General features: G+C 37.9%; 1 protein-coding gene across 9 annotated transcripts in view; it reads left to right on the forward strand.

Annotated features, from left to right (window-relative positions):
- The window catches only part of LOC145307377 (uncharacterized), a 449,599-nt gene that overhangs the window by 52,602 nt on the left and 373,807 nt on the right, over positions 1-23,190 (forward strand). For 7 of the 9 annotated variants that reach the window (XM_080149789.1, XM_080149786.1, XM_080149793.1 and 4 more), the window contains 8 exons: positions 2,647-2,739; positions 3,669-3,797; positions 4,620-4,731; positions 5,534-5,564; positions 6,635-6,721; positions 20,295-20,439; positions 21,604-21,673; positions 22,661-22,710. In XM_080149789.1, the coding sequence (XP_080005915.1) occupies positions 2,647-2,739; positions 3,669-3,797; positions 4,620-4,731; positions 5,534-5,564; positions 6,635-6,721; positions 20,295-20,439; positions 21,604-21,673; positions 22,661-22,710 (717 nt within the window). The remainder of the gene's footprint in view (positions 1-2,646; positions 2,740-3,668; positions 3,798-4,619; positions 4,732-5,533; positions 5,565-6,634; positions 6,722-20,294; positions 20,440-21,603; positions 21,674-22,660; positions 22,711-23,190) is intronic. The other 2 variants (XM_080149787.1, XM_080149788.1) reach the window with 2 other exon arrangements.

Raw genomic sequence — 23,190 nt, forward strand, 5'->3', positions numbered from 1 at the left:
TTCTGTGCAGGCATTTCCAGCTTTCCAAGTAGCAGTTTTGACTTCAAATCTCCTTCCTTCTCCCTGACAATATTTACAGCAAGTCTGCCCAATTCTAGAAATCTGATGATATGGACTCTCAAAAATTCAGTGCATTTCATAGGAAGTCCTTTGAAATATTAATTTTAAGTTGGAAACTTGGCAATATCACTGGCAACCAGACTGATCTCTTTCTTAGGGCTAGTGATCTGATGGCTTGAGTCTGGCAGGTACACTGACAATTTACGAATATCCTGTCTCTCTAGAAGGATACCTCATATTCAAGTTCCTTTGTCCCTGGCAGCAATCAGGTCACTTAGACACAGCTGCCAGTTGGGAGAGATTTTGGCATGCTCAGAACTGTTCAAATCATTTACCATTCTTTGATAACAACCAGAACTAGGCTCATCAGGGGTTGTGGCAGACTCTTGCTGGTAATGGCAACTGGCACACTGAACACTTCCACTTACTTAATGGAAGCTTCTTTTAATACTGAAGGTGGTTCTACATCCCCCCTTGATTTAGTTGATGGGTAGGTTGAATTATCCAATGGTTGGATTTTGTTAAGCTATTTCAGTGCCCACAATGCCTCCTCCTTTTTAGAGAGGATTATAAGACCATATTTAATCCTTGTCTTTGCATCATTGCACCTGTCTAAATGAATTCTGACAATATCCATAGATATTGAAGAGAGCGGCAATACAATTAAAATAAGAAATCTTTAAGACTAAGATGGGTATAGATTTTACAATTATTAATTAGAGTTAAGAGACATTTCTCTTTAAAAATGTAGGTACATCTACATGTAGGGTAGAGGAGTTTTAGAAAGGGAGGGTTTGGAAGTTACACCTTTTAAAACTAAAACCAAGTCAAAAGAACCCGACTAAATAAAGAATTACAGCTTTAGAGATTTGGCATGGCAGTTGCTTTAAAGTGGAACAATATGGAACAGTAAAGAAACATTGGTGAAACTGATGCTCCTGCTCAAATTTGCCATTTCCTGGTAAAATTTTTTTGCTTTAACGACAGGAAAGTGGAAGGCTGCTTTTGCAGTAGAAGAGTAGTTTAGTTTACTAGAATTATGATGTCATCTAATTAAAATTGTCTAATTTTGCAGAAAGGCAAAAAATAATTCAGCAGGAAAACGCTGTTTTTGGTGGGAGTGATGGTTTCACTGCTGTTCTTTACAATTCCATATTGTACCTCTTTAAATCAACTATCATGCTAAATCTCAGATCTGTAACTCTTTATTTAGTTGAGTTCCTATGCATTTTAGTTTTGGTTTCAAAAAGTGTCACTTTGTAGTGATTTTGAGTTGTATACCCAGGGAAGAAGAGGTATATAGACGGGCATGGTTTAGGACATTTAATAGAATTGGCATAAAAATTGAAATGCTTTTATTTTTGGGTTCTAAGATCTTTAAACCACCCTGCCAAAGATTAAGCTCAATTTGTTAAGATGCAACCCTGTATCTGTAGCTTAGTAGGAACCAATTTTGACACTATTTGGTCCAGACTTTAAACCAACACCACCTCTCGACAGGAAGCCGACAATACGATACAAATTATATAATGCTGCAGGTTCAAGATAGTGATCTAAAGGGATAAGACAATGGCTGATAAATTAATGTACATCCCCAATGAAGATAATACAAAAATATCACTACTTTTGATTATAATTAGTTGTTGAAACGTTTGAACACCCATCTCATAAATCAACCTATCAAAATTTATTAAGGTTTCCAAATTTTTTAAGCCAATGAAAAAGAAAATGCTTTTTATTTTACACTTTGGGGACTAGTGTAATACACAGCCCATTGTCCCCTCCCTACCTCCCTGGGTTTAAGATATCTTATGCTCTACCAAGGTACTACACTGTTGAAGATTGCTTGGAAATAACGAATGGAGCTTTCACTGACCCCCCCCCCCCCCACTCAGCACATAACTTTCATGTTAGAAGTCAAATGACAATTAAATGTTTGTAAATGTAAACAAAAATCAGCTTATTGCAAAATGTGATACGTGTACATGATTGCCGCGTACAATATTGAAGAGTCAAATGTCGTCTATTGTGTTGCAATAATATTAGTTATTTCTCGCATCGCATTATAAACAGCTTTCCGCGGATATAAAATGTACAATTATAAGATTATAACAAGCCCTGAGATGCCAAAGGCACGGGCGAAAAAGAACTGGTTTTAATCTTATGATTGTGCATTTTAATTTTTGTAGAAAACTGGATATATATTACGATGCTAGACAGTTTTTTCATATGAATGATAACCGGTTCCTATCTACCTGATTCGAATGATTTTAAGAAAATGATTGAATAATTTAAACAAATACAATTTTGTTACAATCTATATGTCTATCTATTTATCTTTTTATCTATCTACCTATCTATCCATCTGTGTATCTATCTATCCATCTATCTTATCCTCCAGGTATTGGTGAGGATTTCATGGAAATTACGCATGGAGCTTTCACCGAAACCCCCCCCCCCCTATCTATCTACCTATCGATATCAATCTATCTATCTATATCAATCTATCTGTCTCTGTCTTTATATATCTGTCTCTATCTATCTGTCTATCCATCTGTTTCTATCTATCTATCTTATGCTTTTTAGGTTCTGGTGATGAGTTCTTGGAAATGACGACTGGAGCTTTCGCCGCAACCCCCACAGCACATAGACCCTCCACACAAACGCGCAGACCACCAGGTAGCAAGGATCTAAAGGGATAAGACAATGGCCGATAAATTGATGTACATCCCCCGTGAAGATTTAAATTAGTGGTTGAAACGTTTGGACACCTAACTTATTAAACCAACCAATGAAAATTCAATTAAAATCCCCAAAGTTGTTAAGCCAATGAATAAGAAAACGTAAGTATAAAACCTTGGGGATTAGTGTAATGTCCCCTCCCCCCCCCCTGCCCAGGTAGAGATTAGTTATTTATCGCATCGTATTATCGACAACTTTTTTAAATGGATATAAAAAATATACAATCCACAAGATCAAAGCCAGTTTTTTGCCCAGCAATGCCGAAGTTATGATTGAACATTTTATATCCGCGGAAAGCTGTTTATGATACGATGCGAGAAATAACTATTCCAGGACCTCTAGCAGTTAATGAGGCAATAAACCCATGTCGGCCGTCACCTTGCGGATTAAACGCAGTTTGCAGCGAGTGGAACCGCGCCGCCGTCTGCCACTGCATCTCCGGATACACTGGCGATCCGTACGTGTCATGCAGCAGAGGCAAGCCTTGGAGGAAGTTTTTCAGTTTTGTAACCATGGTACCCAAAGTTTTATAATCATAGTACCCAAAGTTTAATAACCACTGTATCTTGTTTTTTTGTATTAGTACCCCGGTACCCAAAGTTTTATAACATTAACCATGGTACCCAAAGTTATTTAACAACTTCATCTTTTTTTGTATTAGAACCCTGGTACCCAAAGTTTTATAACCATGGTACCCAAAGTTATATAACAACTTCATCTTTTTTTGTATTAGTACCCTGGTACCCAAAGTTTTATAATAACCATGGTACCCAAAGTTTTATAACAACTTCATCTTTTTTTGTATTAGTACCCTGGTACCTAAAGTTTTACTACCATAGTACCCAAAATTTTATGTTATTTATTAGTGTATGATGATGGCCAAGACGATAGGGATGACTACTACGATATGTACTACAAAACCTTCGCCAAGGCTGAACCCAAAAAACCTGCTGGTGCTGCTGGCGATGACATGTTTGGTCTGGGATTTGATGAAGGTCAGTATGGTACCCAAAGTTTTATTATATAGGTACCCAAAGTTTTATTATATTGGTACCCTAAGTTTTATTACATTGGTACCCAAAGTTCTATTCCGTTGGTACCCAAAGTTTTTAACGTTGATACCCAAAGTTTTTTGTTGGAACCCAAAGTTTTATTCCGATGGTACCCAAAGTTTTATTATATTGGTAGGTACCCAAAGTTTTATTACGTTGGTACCCAAAGATTTATTCCGTTGGTTCCCAAAGTCTTTTTATTACACTAGCGGCTACTCCCCCTAGAAGCCTCTAGGGGCACTGGTAGGAGGGGGAAAAGTTGACCTTATCCCATTTTAAATTTGAGTTTCAAAAGAGTTTAAAAAAACATTTTTTGGGGGGGAGGGGGGTGTAGAACCCTCCCAAAAATAGTTAAAAACCTTCCCAGAACCTATAAGAAGCTTCACTGTAAAGGAGAACAATATCGGTTCAGCGGTTAGCGAGATCCTTTGTGACAGACAAAAAACGTTTACTACTTTATATAATAGGATTGGTACCCAAAGTTTTATAACGTGGTACCCAAAGTTTCAAGCACTAATTGTAATTTACTACAGGGGTAATTAAGCATGAAAAAATCATTCATAGCATTGTATTACAGACAAATTTTCACGAATAAAAAAAATTTCTAGTAAAAATTATGTATCGTAGCAGACAATTTTCTACCAACAGAAAGAATTAATACCTTAAATTTTCATTGGCTTCGAAACCGATTCATATCCACTGGACTAGAACTGGTTCTCAGCGCCATACTGAAAAATCATGCATCGTAATAGCTTATTAATTTAGATGCCTTTGCTACTTCCGACGAAGATGACTATTATGACGTCTACACCAAAACTTTCGCCACCGCCAAGGATAAAGCACCTACAGCTACTTCACCTACTGCTGGAGATTTCAGGTAAATCCGATTAATATCCGCTGGATTAGAACCTGTTATCAGCCATACTATTCGCATAATATCCGCAGAAAGCTGTCTATAATACGATAGGATAAATAACTATAAAACACCAGGGATCTAAAGGGATAAGACAATGGTTGATTGGGAAGGGGCATTGTGATAACCATAGAGAGAGGAGGGGACAATGGGCTGTTTATTGCACTAGTCCCCAAAGTTTTATAATAATGTTTTCTTATTCGATGGCTTAACAAGTTTGGAGACTTTGAATTTTAATTGGTGGCTTCATCAAGTGTTTAAACGTTTTAACAACCAAGTTTAATCTACAGAAGGTGTAATTTTGAGTATCATCATTGGGGATGTACAAATAAATTTATCAGCCATTGTCTTATCCCTTTAGATCTCTGATGTAGTTATTTATTTTATCGTACCATAGACAGCTTTCCGCGGATATTATGCGGATAGTATAACTGAGAACCGGTTCTAATCCAGCGGATATTGATCGGTTTATTAATCCCTGGGTAGGGTACATTCCCAGGAATTTAAAGGGATAAGACGATGGCTGATAAATTAATATACATCCCCAATGATACACAAATTTACCCCTTCTGTAGATGATAACTTATGGTTGAAACGTTAGGACACTGAACTTAATGGATCAATCAGTCAATCAAAAGGCATGCCAGTTTTGTTAGCTTGGGCCTTCGGCCCCTCTGGGATAACAAAACTGGTTTTAATCCAATAATTTAACATCCGCGGAAAGCTGTCAATAATATGATGCGATAAATAACTATTTATGTTTTAGTGCTGGTCCAGCTTCTGTGGACACCTCGGATGTAAGTTTTTTTTTATAGGCGAAACTTTACTATAAATAGGGTCTGTCCGTATGTCCCTAACGGTTAGCTCTTTTCCTTAACTTTGTATTCCTTAACTTTGTATTTCTTTAACTAACTGGTTAGATTTAGGAAGCGTAGCAATTATATAATACTAAAATTGAAAGTATGTCTTTTACAACTCTATATTTACGTCATTTTTCCAACTAGGGGGGTATTTTTTTGCTGGATTTCAAAATTATGATTTTAACCTGCTAAATTGCTTTTAAAAAAATATATATATAACATATATACAACCCGCAACCATGGATCGTAGTGAATCCGCTAGTCGTCGGAGAGGCGGTGACTCAGAATCTCGGCTCAGCACATTATTAATAATTCCTACTGATGCTATTGCATATGCGGAAGAAAAGGGGGAAAACCTTGCCATAAAGAGACGCATTTATTACATTGCACAGTTAGAACTCTCAGACAAAGGTCTTGCTCGGTGTTACCTAAGCCATACTGGATTTATTACTAATCATCTACCAGATTATCTATAATACAAAGCAGGGTGGGGAAAAATCCAGGTTTTTTTTTTTAAAGCCAAGCCCAATCCAACCCGTAAAACCCCCAAAAAACCCTTTAAAACACAGGGTTTTGGGGGGGTTTTATTGGGTTTTTTAAAAAAAACCCTGGGTGGGTTTTTTGTATGCCCACCCTGATACAAAGTAGAATGATGTCTATTCGTCCGTCTGTCTGTCTGTTTGTCCCTTAAGATCTTGGTAACTACTGAACCGATTGGATTCTACTTTTCAGGGTATATACCTACTGGTCCTGTGGTGGTTTTAGGCTAATTTCTTGGAGGGTGGGACACCACATACCCCCCTAAAAACAAAAAAATCCCCCCTTTTTTTTGCTGAAGATTTCCTTGGTCCTTTTGCAAATTTCGCCAAAAAAAATTTTGATCACCTCTTGGGGCAAAGCTGCTAGTATCTAATAAAGTGAACCTTGAACTTCACAAGCGGGCTAAATATAACGCACCCCCTCGCCCCCCCCCCTCAATCAAAAAAATAATAGACCTCTATTTTTAGGTTGACCTATTTGCCCCAGATTTTAACACCCCTGCTCCTGATAACATCCAGCAGGCAGCCAGACCTTCAACTAAGAGAAGAGAAAAGGTGAAACTGATTAATATCAGCCAGATTAGAACTGGTTCTCTGCCATTCTATCCGCATAATATCCACGGAAAGCTGTCTATAATATGCTGCGATAAATAACTATAAAACACCAAGGGACAAGACAATGGCAGATAAATTGATGTACATCACCAAATTATGATGCTCAAAATAACCCCTTAAGATTACAATTTATGGTTGAAGCGCTTGGACAATCAACCAATCACAATCAGATTTAAAGTTGCATAAGAAACGTTATTAGGTAGGTATTAAAGTTTTGGGGACTAGTGTACTAAACAGAGCTGCGGTGTATCGCATCCATGTGCCTTGGAGCGATTCTAATATGTAATGAAGCCCTGAAGCTGGCCCAGGCAGTCTTCTTAACATTTCCACCGTCTTTCATCTTATGTCAGAACCTTGACAATGTTTCCATCCACACTTTGAACTTCTTCTTCTGTAATGATAGTACACTGCCTACTGCTCGTGCTTTAACATCTTGTGTCTGGCCAGGTTTGCTACTGTGATCATCATCCCACAGATGTTATATCGGGATCTTCTTGATGGTGGTCTTGGTCCCAGCGGTGTTTCTCCTTGCTTCACTCCCTGCTTCTGTCTTATCTCTTGGGCCTGGGTTACTTACAATTGTCTGGAGACTGTATCTACGTTCCACCACCAATCTCTTCTCCTCCTCGGTTATTGCACTAACAGTGTCTGGCCTACATGTTTTTAAGGAGAGAGATCCTGGCTAATGATTTCCCCCTCCTTTGCCAAGAAAAGACTGCTGCAGGTTCCAGGTTGCCCTGTACATTCCAGATTTGTCTCTTCTAGCCTCCTGGTCGGTTAGCCATCTGGATGGATGTTCCTGCTTGGACCACTGGGAGGTCCGACTAACCCTCTCCTCCTCCTTACATTCTTCATTACCATCAATAACATTCTTCTTAACCTCGGCAGTATTTTTGTCAACCTCACCATGATTATAACTATCTTCAGAATCTGAGTAGCTGGGGTTAGATTTTTCTCTCTTCACAATCTTTTCCTCGTGTTGCTCTATTTCTTTTAATAATTCTTTTTTCTTCTTTACCTTCATTGCAAGGAAAAGTTCATGATTTTTTTGAGGTCCTTTGTCAATATGTGGATCAATGTCATCTATTTCCTTGAATAATTTCTGGTCCCGCCTCAGCCTTGATAGGAAATCATTGAGATGAACTTGGGCCATATGGAAGTTGACGTCCAAAGGAATGTGTTCTTCGAACCACAATTCTGTCCTGGAGATCTCGTATTCCAGCTCATAATCACTTTCATCATCTGAAGAAGATTTATCAGAATCACATTCATCATCAGTCATAAATACATGCTTGCTTTGTTTACCTTCAAGCTTTTCTATATCATCTTTGTCACCAACGCCACGAATCTCTGTTTTCTTATCAACTCCACCAGCTGTAAACAACTGTTTACACACTTGGAAATCTTAGGGCCCTTGGGACTAGATTGCGTAGACTCCTCCACTTGGTCTGTGGGAAATGTATTTGATTCCTCGTAGGCTGGTGGCAGGGTCCAGAATTCTTCATCCTCGCTCTCACTGTTGGCAGTGAAGGTAGTTTTGGGAGTAGTGAAAACACCTGGTGTACCTTTAGTTATTAGAGTTAGTGCAGTGGTCAGAAGGTTGTCAGACGTTGAGGGTATAAGATTAGTCGGGGCTTTGCCGCCACCACCACTGGGTTGACTTCTACGCTGTTTCTTACTTTCTATTATGGGAGATGCATCTTGCACCAATCTCTTTACACCTCTATACTTTGAAGCAGGCATTATTAACACCAAACCATATCAAATATATAAATATATAAAATATATCATTTCTCTTGTAAAAGTGAATCAAGCAATATTAGCTTGGTCGTTTTGAACCGCAGCATGTTGAAAAATTTCATCAACATCAATCAAACACATCCAGCTAACTTTGGCAGATTTAAGTTGTGTGGATCTCCCATCATTAACCTCTGGGATATGAGCCTCCAAAAGTCCTAAGTACTCCAAGGGAATAAATGATGGACCAATAGTTTTGGTGATGTTTAAATCCTTCATACTGTTAATCCATGTGACAACCTAATTAAATGGACCAGGAAGAACTTGAGATGTTTCGATTGGTTCTTGTTGAACTATGGGCTGCTTGACAATTTCTTTGATAACAGAAACATTTTCAATTTTTTCTTCATAACTTTGTCCGTGGTGTAACTAAACCTCATTGGTTTCATCAGGGCTTGTCATAGGTGAATTGCTTAGTGTCTTGCTGTGGTTTCAACAAGGACATTGAATTCTGTTTAATATTTTTATTTAGAAAAACTAATTTATAATGCATATTTTTATTCATCCCGCAATATTTTACAAGTTTACTTTATAGTTGTTAGTACCAATCTTCTAAAGATGTGTGTGTACGCCTAGCCTTGGATATAGACCTTAGCTAGAGATTGTTAGCGTGCTGGCATGACCACAGGGGAACTGAAAGTCTGTGGGATCACTCAAATGTTTCAGGCTCTTTCTTTAATACAGCCAATTCTAAACATAGCATATATATATCAACATAAAAAAATCACATAACAACAGATAAAGATAAACTTAAGAAACTAATAAGAATTGTTACTCCTGACCTGTATAATTGGTTCCACATCCTAAAGTAGTTATAATCTTACGGGCAATTTTTGAATGAGCTTCTATTTATAAGCTTGCCTAAAAATTTTTTTTTACTATTGACTAACTACAAACTAAAAATAAACATAAATATATAAAATTTTGAGCCTTTAAATATTAAATATTGCATAGAAAATAATACATATTTGATTTAATTACAGAAAAATTAATTCAGTTTGTCATAATTTCTAATTGGGATTAGAATGTAACTACCATTAATCTACACTTGCTTTTGCATATTCTCATTAACTTAACATAGCTCCCTTCACTCTCCAAGATCCACATGAATAGAACTGTAAGTGGTCTCACAGTCTGCTTGCTCTTATTCTAATCAGTTCAATAAACATTTTGTCCACAACCTCAGGCCACTTTGAGTCAAGTGTGCCTGGAGAGCATTTGATTAGAAGACCATTTAGCTGTTCATAGAAAATCTTATGTAAAGTTCTAGTTTGTACAATATTTTTGGAGCATAGCTGGTGGTAAGACCCTTGTCCAGTAGAAAAACACTCTCAGTCATCTCCACCTTTCTCTTTGCCACCAGTAGAGGGCCTTTTATAGGGGTACAGTAGATATACCACACTTTTCTGGGATCTTGCTGAGTCAAGTATCAACTGTTGGGAATATCAAAGGATGACTCCATGCAAAATTTGAGCCGGATCCGGCCAAAACCGGCCGTGAATTTTATGAAAAACCGTTTTTTTCCGGTTTTTAGGGGGTATCTGTAAATCGATTCAGCTGGAGCAAAACCGGTTAGAGGTACAAAAAATTTTACTTCACATGAAATTTAGCCAATGCAATTGCCTACAAAAATGTACTTCATCATCAACTTGATTGGACAACTCTTTCCCTTCCTAAATGTCCATTAAAACCTCGGAAACGGCAAAAATCGCCAAAAATCACGCCTTCGGCGGCAAATAACGGCTAAACGGTCAGCCGGAGGCGAATGAAACATAAATAAAGAAATGTCTGCCTCAAAAAGTTGTTCAACATCAAAGAGATGCTTGAAGTCTCTAAAACGACTCCTTCCCCTCCTTTAAGGGGAAAAACTGAAAAAACGTGATTTTCAAAAGTATGCCCACTTCGTGGGTGTGGGGGGCACTGAACCCGTCACCCCAGGGTCACCAAATATAAAGTCTAGGCGGCCCACAATGCCGAATTTTCACCAAGTGAAAGTCTTGTGTCATTATCTTTTATGAGAAAAAAGTTATTAATTAATTAAAATTTCAAATTGTGATTTTTTGATGGATTTCTTTGATGAAATGACAGGCTGGTCAATTTTTAGGCCATTTTTTGCTGTTTTCGGCCCGCCACGCCCAAACGGTTTGAGATAATCTCACGGGACCTTTTGCCCGACCTAAGCCTGGTTATTTGTAAGGTCTAAGAAAAAAAAATCCCGGATTGGATGAAGCACGACGTCGCTGCGTGCCGTCAAAAATCGCTGGTCGGCTCATTTTGCCCCCTCAAACCCTCACCTCGTGCCATTTTTCTGTGTAAAGATTATAATTATAATCTTTTGCGTAAGTCTGTTTTTTTTCCTAGACCTCACAAATAACCAGACTTAGGTTGGGCAAAAGGTCCCGTGAGATTATCTCAAACCGTTTGGGCGTGACGGCCCAAAAACCGTAAAAAATGGCCTAAAAATTGACCGGCCTGTCATTTCATCAAAGAAATCCATCAAAAAATCACAATTTGAAATTTTAATTAATTAATAACTTTTTTCTCATAAGAGATAATGACACAAGACTTTCACTTGGTGAAAATTCAGCATTGTGGGCCGCCTAGACTTTATATTTGGTGACTCTGGGGTGACGGGTTCAGTGCCCCCCACACCCACGAAGTGGGCATACTTTTGAAAATCACGTTTTTTCAGTTTTTCCCCTTAAAGGAGGGGAAGGAGTCGTTTTAGAGACTTCAAGCATCTCTTTGATGTTGAACAACTTTTTGAGGCAGACATTTCTTTATTTATGTTTCATTCGCCTCCGGCTGACCGTTTAGCCGTTATTTGCCGCCAAAGGCGTGATTTTTGGCGATTTTTGCCGTTTCCGAGGTTTTAATGGACATTTAGGAAGGGAAAGAGTTGTCCAATCAAGTTAATGATGAAGTACATTTTTGTAGGCAATTGCATTGGCTAAATTTCATGTAAAGTAAAATTTTTTGTACCTCTAACCGGTTTTGCTCCAGCTGAATCGATTTACAGATACCCCCTAAAAACCGGAAAAAACCGGTTTTTCATAAAATTCACGGCCGGTTTTGGCCGGATCCGGCTCAAATTTTGCATGGAGTCATCCTTTGATATTCCCAACAGTTGATACTTGACTCAGCAAGATCCCAGAAAAGTGTGGTATATCTAGGGTACAGGTTGGCTAGATATGCCCCCCCTCTGCTGCCTTAAAAAGCGCCTTGGTATCGTTCCCCTGCAGGGCTTCTTCCTGGCTTGCTCTCTTGGCCTCCTGGACTGTTTGCCACTTGCTGGTGTTCCCGCTGGGGCTGCGGGGAAGTGGTCCATTGGTCCCAAGTAGATAAATTTTGACAAGGGAACCATCCTTCTTAATCTTCTCAATTCTGCCTCTGAAAAAAGCTGTGTTCCCCCTAGACAGTATTGTTGACAGCACACACAAGTGCCAAGTTATTCAATGCTTCAGGGGACCTGCTAATGTCTTCTTGAATCTCATCGTAAAAGTCACTGTTGGATATTAGACAAAGATTGATACTCTGCATATACAACTTAGCCAGCAATTGCCTCTGGAACCTCTGGAATTTAGCATCTTTATCTTTAGCTTCCAGACAGCCAATTCTGGATGCTGCTGGTAAAGGCCTGCTTTGCAGTGGTCGCAACCTCTCTTGCTAACTTTACATCAATCGGCTTTTTTGCTGGTTTCTTGGTGTCTGGAGTAGGTTTCAAGGGGCCTCCTAAATTTATTATTATCATTGAGGAATTACTTATCCATGATTTTGGGACTATTTTGATCCACATTTTCAGCTGTCTCTAGAGAAACAACTTTAGCCAATTGTTCAAGATCTTTAATGGTCTCTAAAGAACAAAAAGCTGCCTTTTCTCGATAACTTTTTACGAAGCCCTGGTCAATAAAGTTCACTTTGTATTTGAACTTTTCCATCACTGAGAGAACCTCAACATGATAAGCGAGGTCGCTTTTTTTTTAGCTACATAGCCAAACCCAACCCTTGGTAGCTTCAACTCCTTCTTGACATCCACCAATCTTGCCATTATGTTGGTAATATCCTCTTAGAAATATTTTTACTATAAGCTCTGGCCTAGGCACTCAGCACACTTGCCTGCCTAGCTGCGGCGCTTGGCCCCCTTGCCTGCCCAGACGCAGTGCTCAGCCCCCTTGCCTGCCTAGCCGCAGCGCTCTGCTTGCCTAAAACCTAACCTAAAATAGTTGTTCTGTCAGGGGGGAGGGGGAATACAAATTTCCAATTTAAAAAGAAATTAATAGAACGCCATAATGTCAGCAAAATAATGTACACCTTTTTTTGTGCACTTTGATCTGTAGAAAATCTGGCAACTATGGTGACAATGCATTTGAATGGACCAGGAAGAAATTTAAATGTTTTAATTCGTTCTTGTTGAATGTTGGGCTGCTTGACAATTTCTTTGGTTATGATGGGAACATTTGAAACTTTTTCTTCCACAACTTTGTCCGTGATGTAAATGAAAGGTTACCTAAAATGGTAGCTCAGTGCAAATATGACAGCTGTCCCAATTTAACAAGAACAAACATTCACATCTCTCTCTCTGAAACAATAATTAACTTTGATATAGATACATATATTTTCGCCCAGAATCAGTTTAATTTTCTGTAATAGAAAAAGCTTCATTAACAAATAAATCTTAAATAATAAATAATCAACAACATAACAAATAATAGATATATTTTATTTAATCACTTTAAATCATTTGGTATTGGTTTAACAAGGATATATGTCTTCATAGCTTCACCTCCACACTCTTTGATATAAGTCTAATGTGCTCCATCAGTTTGTTAGAGGTAAAATCCTGAAATATAACAAATTATAATTTGTCACAGTAAACTTCATTGGTTTCAGCTGGGCTAGTCATGGGTGAATCGCTTCGTGTCTTGCTCTCGCACATATCAATTAAAATGTAACATAGCTCCCTTCGCTGTCTTGAAGATCCACTTGAACAACTCCATTTAGAACTGTAATTGGTCTCACAGTTTGTATGCTCTTATTCTAATCTGTTCAACAAGCATTTTTTCCACAACCTCAGGCCACTTTGAGTCAAGTGTGCCCGGAGAGCATTTGATTAGAAGACTAGTTAGCTGTTCATAGAAAATCTTATGTAAAGTTCTAGTTTGTACAATATTTTTGGAGCATAGCTGATGGTTAGACCCTTGTCCAATAGAAAAACACTCTCAGTCATCTCCACTTTTCTCTTTGCCACCCGTAGAGGGCCTTTGCCAGTAACTTTTTATAGGGGTACAGGTTGGCTAGATTTGCCTCCCTCTGCTGACTTAAAAAGCGCCTTGGTATCCTTGCAGGATTTCTTCCTGGCTTGCTCTCCCAGCCCCCTGGACTGTTTGCCACTTGCTGGTGTTCCCACTGGGGCTGCAGGATAGTGGTCCATTGTTCCCATCCCGTAGTAAAACAAAGAAGTGCCAAGATATTCAATGCTTCAGGGGACCTGCTATTGTCTTTTTGAATATCGTTGTATAAGTCACTGTTGGATATTATACAAAGATTGACACTCTGCACATACAACTTAGCAAGCAAATGGCTCTGGTACCTTTGGTTGACCAGTTGCTTTAGCATTGGCAGTAACCTTCTTTGCCTGCTGTTTTTTGGCCTGCTTTGCAGTGGTCGCAACCTCTCTTGCTAACTTTATGTCAATTGGCTTGTTTGTGACCAGAGTGGCGAAAAGTATAAATTAATAATTTCAAAGTGTACTTTTTAAAAGTTGATAAACTCTTAAAAACATGTAGTCATTTTATGGAACTATTTGTGGTACCAGTTTAAAACTGTTTTTTATTGTGCAGAAATATGAAATTAATTGCTGGGGGCAATGTGGGGGTAATATACATAATTTAAGTTTTTCTCACTAATTTGAAAAATAAGTTTTCTTACAAATCATCTAAAAAATTATACAAAGTTTAAATATGGAAATTACACAATTTAATTATATATGCATAAAAAGGTTTTAATAATCTTAGCTGTATTAAAATTGAAATGACCAGTAATTTTAATGCAAAAGTGAAATTTCGTGCTAATGTATAAGTACTGCATGTTGTTGGCTTCAATTTTGGTTAAGTATAAATATTCCGTGTGACAATGCATTTAAATGGATGATGGGCTGCTTGACAATTTCTTTGATGAAGGGAACATTTTAACTTGTTCTTCCATAACCTTGTCTGTGGTGTAAACATAATTGTTTTCAGCTGGGCTAGTCATAGGTGAACTGCTTCGTGTCTTGCTCTCACACATTCTCATTGATTTAACATGGCTTCCTTTGCTGTCTTCAAGATCCACATGAATAACTCCATCTAGAACTGTAAGTGGTCTCACAGTCCGTATGCTCTTATTCTAATCTGTTCAACAAACATTTTGTCCACAACCTCAGGCCACTTTGAGTCAAGTGTGCCCGGAGAGCATTTGATAAGAAGACCAGTTAGCTGTTCATAGAAAATCTTGTGTAAAGTTCAAGTTATTACAATATTTTTGGAGCACATCTGTTGGTTAGACCCTTGTCCAGTAGAAAAACACTCAGTCATCTTCACCTTTCTCTATGCCACCCGTAGATGGCCTTTGCCAGTAACTTTTTATAGGGGTACAGGTTGGCTAGATGTGCCCCCCCTCCGATGCCTTAAAAAGTGCCTTGGTACCCTTCCCTTGCAGGGCTTCTTCCTGGCTTGCTCTCCCGGCCTCCTGGACTGGTTGCCACTTGCTGGTGTTTCAGGTTGGCTAGATTTGCCTCCCTGTGCCGCCTTTAAAAGTGCCTTGGTATCCTTCCCTTGCAGGGTTTCTTCCTGGCTTGCTCTCCCGGCCTCCTGGACTGGTTGCCACTTGCTGGTGTTCCCGCTGGGGCTGCAGGGAAGTGGTCCATTGCTCCAAAGTAAATAAATTTTGACAAGGGAACCAACCTTCTTAATGCCTCTGAAAAAAGCTGAATTCCCCTCAGTCAGTATGGTTGACAGCACACACAAGTGCCAAGATATTCAATGCTTCAGGGGACCTGCTAATGTCTTCTTGAATACTGTTGTATAAGTCACTGTTAGATATTAGACAAAGATTGATACTCGGCACATACAACTTAGCCAGCAATTGCCTCTGGTTAACAAGCTGCTTTAGCACTGGCAGTAACTTTCTTTGCATCCAGTTCTATGTTATCATCCTTGGGTTTAGCAGCAGATGAGGAATATGTTGAAATTTCTTTGCTTGAAATTGGTTTGCACTGCTCTTGACTACTGTATCAGAGAATTTAGCATCTTTATCTTTAGCTTCCAGACAGCCAATTCTTGACGCTGCTGGTAACAGCCTGCCTTGCAGTGGTCGCATCATCTCATGCCAACTTTATGTCAATTAGCTTGTATGTGACCAGAGTGGCAGAAAGTATAAATTAATAATTCTAAAGTGTACTTTTTAAATATTGAAAAACTCTTAAAAACATGTAGTCATTTTAGGAACTATTTGTGGTACCAGTTTGAAACTGTTTTTTTTTGTGCAGAAATATGAAATTAATTGCTGGGGGCAGTGTGGGGGGCAATATGCATATTTTAAGTTTTTCTCACGAATTTGAAAAAATAAGTTTTCTTACAAAACACCTAAAAAATTATACAAAGTTAAAATAGGGAAATTACACAATTCAACTAATATGCATAAAAACGTTTATTTATCTTAGCTGTATTAAAATTGAATTGACAAGTATTGTTAATGCAAAAGTGAAATTTCGTGCTAATGTATAAACACCCTCTGCATGTGAGGTAAAGGAATTCCAAAATTTACAATTAAGTATACAATATTGCTTTTAGTGCTTATTTTTTTTAATTCAATTTTTTTGGCATTCCCATACTATGAGTTTTGGAAATAATTATTAATGAATTATTTGTGCATAAATTTCGCACCTCTGTTTGTGAGCATCTGCTGGTTTCTTGGTGTCTTGAGTTGGTTTCAAGAGGCCTCCTTGAGTGCCTTTGATGATTATTTCCATAACATTGTCTTATAAGTCATAATTAAATATGATTCTGCCATTTCTTAGACTTGGAGCAGACAAATTTATTATCACTAAAATACTTTCCAACTTTATTCATGATATTGGGATTATTTTGATCCACATTTTCAGCTGTCTCTAGATAATCAACTTCAGCCAATTGTTCAAGATCTTTCAATGGTCCCTGAAGAACAAAAAGCTGCCTTTTCTTGGTAACTTTTTATGAAGCCTTGGTCAATAAAGTTCACTTTGTATTTGAACTTATCCATCGCTGAGAGAACCTCAACATGATAAGCGAGGTTGATGTCTTAAGCCACACAGCATAACCCAACCCTTCAACTCATTCTTGACATCCACCAATTTTGCCATTACGTCGGTAATTTCCTGTTAGAAATATTTTTATCCAACAGAACTATGAACTCTGGCCTAGGCACTCAGCACACTCGTCTGCCTAGCTGCAGCGCTCAGCTCCCTAGCCTAAAACCTAACCTAAATTAGTTGTTCTGTCAGGGGTGGAGGGGGGAATACAAATTTTCAAAATTGAAAAATAAAGAAAACGCCATAACATTCTTGAACAGCAATACCTTGCTTGCTCTCACAATGAAGATCTTCTCCTATGAGACTACATCCAGCACATTACAATTTCAGAAGTAACATTAGAGCACTTTGGTGTATGTTCATGACTGTTATATGGCCAGTACTTTATATCTTGCAAAGGTTTCTATTGATACATGTCCTGTGGAGGCATTCCCAGCTTTCCAAGCAGCAGATTTTCTTCCTTCTCCTTGACAATATACACAGCAAGTCTGCCCAATTCTAGAAATCCACGGATACAGACTCTCAAAAATTCTGTGCCATTTCGCCAGAAGTTCTTTGAAATGTTGATTGCAGCCTGGTTCCAATTGTCTGCTGGAATTACTCCAGCTAAGCTCACCTGGATAGCACAAGCTGCATTTGTCGGTGACTCACCTAGTGTGGAGCTGTTTTCAATGTCATCATTGTAGCCATACAAAACTGTAAGCTCAATGGTCTAAAAGAGATAGGTTAGTGTTCCTTTGTGCTCCCCGTGTAGAGTGTGAACATTTCAATTAGCAAGATTCATCATCACATTTCAATATGTCACATTTTACATTGGGAGCACTCCAGGCTAAATATTTAATAAATAAAATGTCTTAAATATTGCTGTCAATCTTTTATTTATAAAGCATTAGGCCAATAAAGCTTTTAATAAAAGTTTGTTTAAAAGAAATTGATAAAACTTTAAAACTTCAGTAAAATCATTATAAATGTTTAAGTTGAAAATACAAACTGTCTGATTGATGAGTGCTTCATTAATATAAATGGATCCATGGCTATTGTTATATTGATGACTTGATTGTATTGCAGAAAGCTATTTGTTATTGTCATCATCAAGATTATTTCCATTCTATCCATTATTAGGGTTATAGTCATCAATATCATCTTCAATCATATTTTCATTAACATCAATTTCATCATTATTCATTCCGGTGTTTAGGTCGTCATCAGTATCATCTTGTTCGTAGCATCTCAGGAACCTGTATTAAGTAAATGTAACTATTTATTTAATATAGAGTTTAATGCTGGAAACTTGGCAATATCAATGGCAACCAATCCTATCTCTTTCTCTAGCTGGGCTAGTGATATGATCCCCTGAGTTTGGCAGGTACACTGACAAATCTCCAGTATCTAGTCTTTCCAGAACTATACCTAGCATCCAAGTTCCTTTGTACCTTGCAGCAATCAGATCACCTGGACACAGTTGCGCCAGTCTGGAGAGATTTTAGCAGTCTCATTTATGGTTCTATAATAACATCTAAAACTAATATCCAGACACACAATAGGGTTGTGCCAAATATCCAGCCATTTTCTATATCTGGTTGGATACTGGATATTGAAATTATCTGGATACCGTATATCTGGCTGATTTATAATGCTGGATGTCTGGTTATCTGGCCAGATATCTGGTAATGTGATGGATATCAAACGTTGGCTAGATATCTTACCAGATACCGGATTTCCAGCATTAGAAATTAGCCGGATATCTGGTATCTGGCATTAAAATTATCCAGCCCGACCCTAATCACACAACCAATGAACTTGGAGAATTACTTTTTGTTACAGCCAGAACAATGTAGATAACACCTGGGCTCAACAGGGGGGACTGCCATTTACACATCCAGCAAATTTACAGTGGATGTGTTTTTGCCAGTGCAATGGATGTATTTATGACAAACTGAATTTTTACTGTATAAATGACAGTAAAATCGATTCTCTTGCCATAAATACATCGAACACTGGCATTTACACATCCATACTTTTTCAATTATATGTTATAAATACATCCAACACAGGCATTTATACATCCATAGAAATTTAATGTAAAATGATAAGAAAACAACACATTTGTATATTATTTGAGATATTTTATATTTGTCAGGTTAAAATAAATAGCATTATAAAGATTTAAATTATAATATATTGGTCAGGTTAAAAAGCATTATGTGATGGATTGTTGTAATGATCTTGATCTTGTCACAATTCTATATTCTATACTAGCGGCTTCGCCCCTAGCCTCTAGGGGCTTTGCCCCAAGAGGTAAAAAAATAAGTACCCCCACTAAGGTACCCCCACTACTTTCTGTTAAAAAAAAAAATTAAGTACCCCCACTAAGGTGCCCCCCATACTTTCTAATTAAAAAAAAAAAATAATGGGGGGGGGATTTTTTTTGTATTTGGGGGGGTTGGGGGTGTCCCACCTCCCAAGAAAATAGCCTAAAACCACCACAGGACCAGTAGGTATATACCCTGAAGAGTAGAATCCGATCGTTTCAGTGGTTACCGAGATCTTAAGGGATAGACATTTAAACCTATACAAACTGTACAAAATCTAATATTCATATAAATTAATCTAGATGTGTATTTGCCAGTGTTGGATGTATTTATGACATATAATTGAAAAAGTATGGATGTGTAAATGCCAGTGTCGGATGTATTTTTGGCATGAGAAAAAATACCAAAAATACATCAACTGTAAATTTGCTGGATGTGTAAGTGCTATAGCCCCCTCAACAGGGGTTGTGGCAGACTCTTGCTTGAATTTGGAATCTGCGCAATTTTTAACCAATTTTAGATTCAGTTTTTAGCTTTAGAATCTTCCCAGTACCCTCTAAATTTAATTCCTTAATTTATTTTTAAAGCCTTTTAAAATATTGCTAGAATCCAGAATCCGTCAAAAATTAAGAATCTGGAATCTGCAGAGAATCCATTTTATTTTTGGACGGTAAGAATCCTAATCCGGTCCAAAAATTAGAAGGATTGTCAACCCTAAATAATACATCCATTTAATATAGGAGACCCACAATTGATAAATTGATGTAGATCCCCAATGATGATATACAAAATGTTCCCTTCTGTAGATTATGAAATAGTGGTTGAAACGTTTGATCACTCAAAATTTAAAAATAGTCCCCAAATTTTAACAAACAAACAAGTTAACGTTATTACAAAACTTTGGGGACTAGTGTAACAAACAGCCCATCCATCAATCAATTAAAAATTCATTATAGAAGAGCAAGTTTTATTATTCATTTGCTTAACAACTAAGAATACTTTTATTGAATTTTAATTGGTTGGTATTAATTTAGGTGTCTAACCGTTTCGAGCACAAATTATAAATCCATTGTTATAGGTGAGAAGGCCCACCTCACAAGACACCAGAAGACCTACAGTTCAAGACACCAGAAGACCCGACGAAGGATCATTCAGCTCCTCCAGGCGTCCGGACTTGAACTCAGGACCCCAGGATCTGTTCAGTCAGGATGCTTCTTCATCAGGTGAAACCGATTAATATCCGCTGGATTAGGACCGGTTCATACTATCCGCATAATATCCGCTGAAAGTTGTCTATAATACGATATATAACAGCTGGTATTGAAAGGGATCAGCCAATGGCCGATAAATTTATGTATATCCCCAATGGATGATACACAATAATACCCCCTTTTTTTTCATTATAATAACTGGTTGAAACGTTTGAACACTTAACAGTCAGGATGATTCTCCATCAATGAATCCATGGAAACTGATTAATATCCGCGGAAAGTTGTCAATAATATGATACATATAACAGCTGTGATTGAAAGGGATCAGCCAATGGCCGATAGATTGATGTACATCCCCAATGGATGATACACAATATTAACCCTTCTGTTCATTACAAAATCTAGTTAAAACCTGTGAACACTTTACAGTCAGTATGATTCTCCATCAATGAATATATTGAAACCGATTAATATCCGCTGGATTAGGACCGGTTCTTAGCATACCATCCGCATAATATCTGCGGAAAGCTGTCTATAATACGATACAATAAATAACATTACAAGTATTTGGTCATAACTCTTAGTTTTCCATGAAAGACTTTTGAAAGCATACGTGTAATGTTATGATTTAACTAGGGTTGGCAATTTGTCTAATTTTTGGACCAGATTCGGATTCTTACAAGAATCCGTCCAAAAATAAAACTGATTCATCACGGATTCCGGATTCTTATTTTCTGACGGATTCTGGATTCCGGATTCTAGCAATATTTTAAAAGGTTTTTTAAAAATATAAATAAAGGGATTAAATTAGGTGGGGAAAGATTGGAGGGGGAGCTAATTTTAACCTAACAATTAAGAATCCGAATCCGCTATATAAAAAAACGGATTCCTGATTCGGATTCTAAAATTGGGAGGATTCCGATTCGGATTGCCAACCCTAGATTTAACTTAAGACTTTAATTCATTGTCTTATCCCTTATTATCCCTGTAGGCAGGGAGGGAGGGGACATGGGGCTGTTTATTACACTAGTCCCCATAGTTTTTTTTTTATTTGTTGGCTTAACAACTTTGGGGACTCGTATTATGATTGGTTAGTGCATTATTAAGTACCTAGTGTCTAAACGTTTCCACCACTAGTTGGTAATCTACAGATGTGGTAACTTTATTTATTACTAGATAATTCCATTTGGGGACAGCAGAATCAGAACAGAGGCTCCGCCCCCAACATCAACAACTTCAACTCTGGGTAAGAGGCAATGGATTTATTATTACTTGGGTTGGGCCGGATACTAGATATCCGGCTGATTTATAATGCCGGATATCTGGTATCCGGGCGGATATCCGGCACTTACTTGATGCTGCACCAGATTTTCATATTCTCTGCTACAATAAAGTAACAGGATGTCTATGTGTCTGTTTGTATGTTTGTACCAAAGGATGTCGCTAACCGCTGAACCGATTAGGTTCTCCTTAACAGGGTGGCTTCTCATAGGTCCCGGGAAGGTTTATGATTATTTTAGGGGGAGGGTACCACCACCCTCCTAAGAGAAATCGCAAAAAATCGAATTTTTGTATTCTTAATAATGCATACAACGCAACACAGACATGAAATAAAAAAAACAAACATTTAAAGTGCGTCTAGAGGCCTCTAGGGGCGTAGCCGCTAGTACTCTTCTAAAGCAATATTCTCAGCTGGATAAAGTAAATATTCTTACTCCTTTACTCCATCCCCTCCCCTCATATTGGATATACAAACTGGCCAATAAATAAGGTTTATGTTAGCAACCTAAATTGACGACAATATTTCCTTTGTTATAATGTCCATAATATTCTATATTCATTAGTAAGGCTTCTTGTAGAGCACTGAATACTATTAGCTCCCCTTTCCCCTCTTTATTTTTGCTTTGTGGCATGTTTTTAGCTACTTTTTTTTCTAGAAACCGGCAGCTGGCTAAAATAACTATTCCCCTTTATCTCCTCTTACTGGATAAATGAACTGTCCATATTTTGAACATAATTTTATGAAGACTCTGAGACTAAGTGGAGTGCCCTCCAAGGTTGCTTATTAGGTCCTATTTTATTTCTCGGGTAAAACATGATTTTCTCTGCTCCTATAAAAGATAGACGCCTGAAACTTCTTGTCAACATTCCCATCAATATGGAGCAGAAATAAGTTTAAACAACCTTGGCGGTCGGACTGCTTTTTGGCAGGTTTATAGCTATTTTTTTGTAGAAACCGAGGAGTGGTTCCTGGATGGTCCAACAATAACATGAACAGTCATGGTAAGGTTTTACTTTTTAGATTGAGCTGTTTATCAAATTATTATACACTGGTACCCAAAGTTTTTTTTAGCTACGATATTTTATTAGTTCCTTTAAAAACTTTGGGTACTCTTAACTGAATTTTGATTTGTTAGTTAAAATTAGGGGTTTAAAGCTGTTAATCACATTATTTTACTGGTACTCAAAGTTTTTTAGGGCACTTTATGTTATCCTATTGTCTATTTGTCCCTTCCATTGTGCTTCAATACTTATAGATGTTGTCATCCTTGTTCGGCGAGAAATGCAAAAAAAAAATAATTGGGGCGTTGGCGGGAAACGGCGGTTTTCGGCGGGAGCGGCGGGAGCAAATATTTTTAAAAGAACTTTGGCCACCACAGAAGCTTATATCCGAAATTGGCTCACTCTAGCTCCAAGGGTTCTCGAGTACACCACCCCCCCCCCCCCCCCACCTCTGCCTAAACCATTATAGTGCACATCCTC

This window comes from Acartia tonsa, chromosome 15 (genome assembly GCF_053477335.1).
Source record: "Acartia tonsa isolate MP-2025a chromosome 15, ASM5347733v1, whole genome shotgun sequence".
NCBI lineage: Eukaryota > Metazoa > Arthropoda > Copepoda > Calanoida > Acartiidae > Acartia > Acartia tonsa.